The following is a 2,128-nucleotide window of genomic DNA, read 5'->3' on the forward strand; positions in this document are numbered from 1 at the left end:
TGCAGACATGTATAGTGACCCACGAGTCCAACGGCATCGACATCATCACAGCTCTGATCCTGAACGACATCAGTCCTCTGTGTCGTTATCAGATGGAGATGGTGCTCCAGCTGAAGGTACACCTCAACATTCACCTCAACATTCACCTGAAGGTTCACCTGTCTGTGTAATCAACACAGTCTATAATGAGGGGGGGGTAAATATTTTCCATATGGGGGTCACATCAGAAATCCTCCAGGCTGAACACATCCTGTATGTAGATCCTGCAGATCTACAGTTTGAAACATGGATCGAACAGGATCTGGTTGATTTCTCCTTAAGAATCTGAGAGAGGAACTTTATTTTAGAACAAAGACAGAAAGAAGTTCATGTAGAACATTTGCTGAATTTACAATAAGCCGTTTTGAAAAAGGAACATTTTTTGCATGAAAGAAAGAAGAAACATTTCCTCATGTGTGACGCTGAGTGATGTTTTTTTTACTCCCAAAAACTTTATTCAGAGGAAACATTTCTTCTGTCTTGCATGAAAAAGTGATTCTTTTCAGTCAGTTTCACACATGAAAAACCTTTTTATCAGATTTAAACAACCAAACTCTTGTTTGATATTTGTGATTCTCCCCCATAAAAAAAAATAAACTATACTTTTTTGTGTTCTGTGAAACAAAATTATATTTTATACCAGATTTTTTTTTCACTCTGCACCCACTTTAAAGAAAGTTTTTTTTTTTTTTATCAGGAGAAAAGGTTTTTTTGGTGGTTTAAAATTATGACTTTTTCCAGGAGATTCTTTTTGTATGTTTTTCTTTCTCCACTCAGTTTCTTTCTACATAAAAAACTTTTCGATCAAACGTAGAAAGTGAATCACTAAAAAAACACCCTCAGTTTCCCCTCAGGGTTTCTGTATGTGTCTGATTTATTAACAGAAATAAAATCTCTAAACAAAACACTAAAACTAAAGAAGAAAGAAACAGATTTACATCTTCAGGTTTAACTGATTGTATTTTAGTCTCCTTATATTGAAGAAGTGTCCTGAACATGTTGACAGTTTAATAAACTCACTTAAACTCGTCTGAAGACAAAATCTTTAATTCTTTGTTCATGAAGAAGCACAAATTACAGCTCAGATGTTCATGTTATTAATCCTCCAGTAGCTTACTAGAAGTTACTGTTGTAATCAGGTACTCTGTTCCTCTCTCCTTCAAAATAAAAGTCACATTATCATTATCTGGTTCACAGAATTCCAACTTCAGTCACAGCAACAACATTCTGATTTGAGCTGGTGGTCCAGAGTCGCATCACTGCTCTGTGTTCACCTGTCAGGATCACACCTGTTGACTGACTGTTGTTGTTTTCTTCGTGGTTGCCAGGACAACGCCTCCAAGCTGCTGCTGGCTCTGATGGAGAGTCGCCATGACAGCGAGAACGCAGAGAGGATCCTGTTCAACCTCCGACCACGAGAGCTGGTCAGAGCGCCGATTCTTTACAACTGAGTGTTAAAACTGAGAATCAAAGCAGCTGTTAATAATCTGTGTTCAATCCATAATGTGTGTGTGTGTGTGCGTGTGCAGGTGGAGGTGATAAAGAAGGCCTACAACCAGGAGAGTGAGGAGGGGGAGGGGGAGGTGTCTCCTCGGGAGGTCGGACACAACATCTACATCCTGGCTCAACAGGTGACTCAACACAAGCTCCTCATTGGCTGACAGGAAGTCTCACTCTGTCCTCAGAAAAGTACAAACCAACCGTCCTGTTTGTTTGTTAACAGCTGGCCAGACACAACAAGATCCTGCAGAACCTCCTGAAGCCTCCGAAGAAAAGTAAAGAGGGAGAGGAGGGAATCTCCTCCATGGTAAACCCTCCGTCCATCCATCCACCCAACAACCCATCCATCCACCCAACAACCCATCCATCCCTCCATCCTACAGCACTTAATAACATTTTGTTGTTTTTCTGTCTGCAGTTGAACCTGAACAACCGTCCTCTGTCCCAGATGTTGAAGTCTTCAGCTCCAGCTGCTGTGGTGGAGCAGGACCCACTGGAGTACTACGACCTGCTGACCTCACAGATAGAAGTAACACAAATACCACTACTACTAACTTTATTTTCCACTTACACATGAAAAGACCCAAAC

At 40.8% G+C, this 2,128-nt stretch overlaps 1 protein-coding gene across 2 annotated transcripts in view; it reads left to right on the top strand.

Annotated features, from left to right (window-relative positions):
* itpr3 (inositol 1,4,5-trisphosphate receptor, type 3) overlaps positions 1 to 2,128 on the top strand; it is a 46,283-nt gene that overhangs the window by 37,717 nt on the left and 6,438 nt on the right. For both annotated transcript variants that reach the window (XM_030422921.1, XM_030422922.1), the window contains 5 exons: positions 6 to 116; positions 1,368 to 1,463; positions 1,569 to 1,670; positions 1,763 to 1,846; positions 1,958 to 2,068. In XM_030422921.1, the coding sequence (XP_030278781.1) occupies positions 6 to 116; positions 1,368 to 1,463; positions 1,569 to 1,670; positions 1,763 to 1,846; positions 1,958 to 2,068 (504 nt within the window). The remainder of the gene's footprint in view (positions 1 to 5; positions 117 to 1,367; positions 1,464 to 1,568; positions 1,671 to 1,762; positions 1,847 to 1,957; positions 2,069 to 2,128) is intronic.

The sequence above is a fragment of the Sparus aurata genome, chromosome 7, assembly GCF_900880675.1.
Source record: "Sparus aurata chromosome 7, fSpaAur1.1, whole genome shotgun sequence".
NCBI classification, from domain to species: Eukaryota; Metazoa; Chordata; class Actinopteri; order Spariformes; family Sparidae; genus Sparus; species Sparus aurata.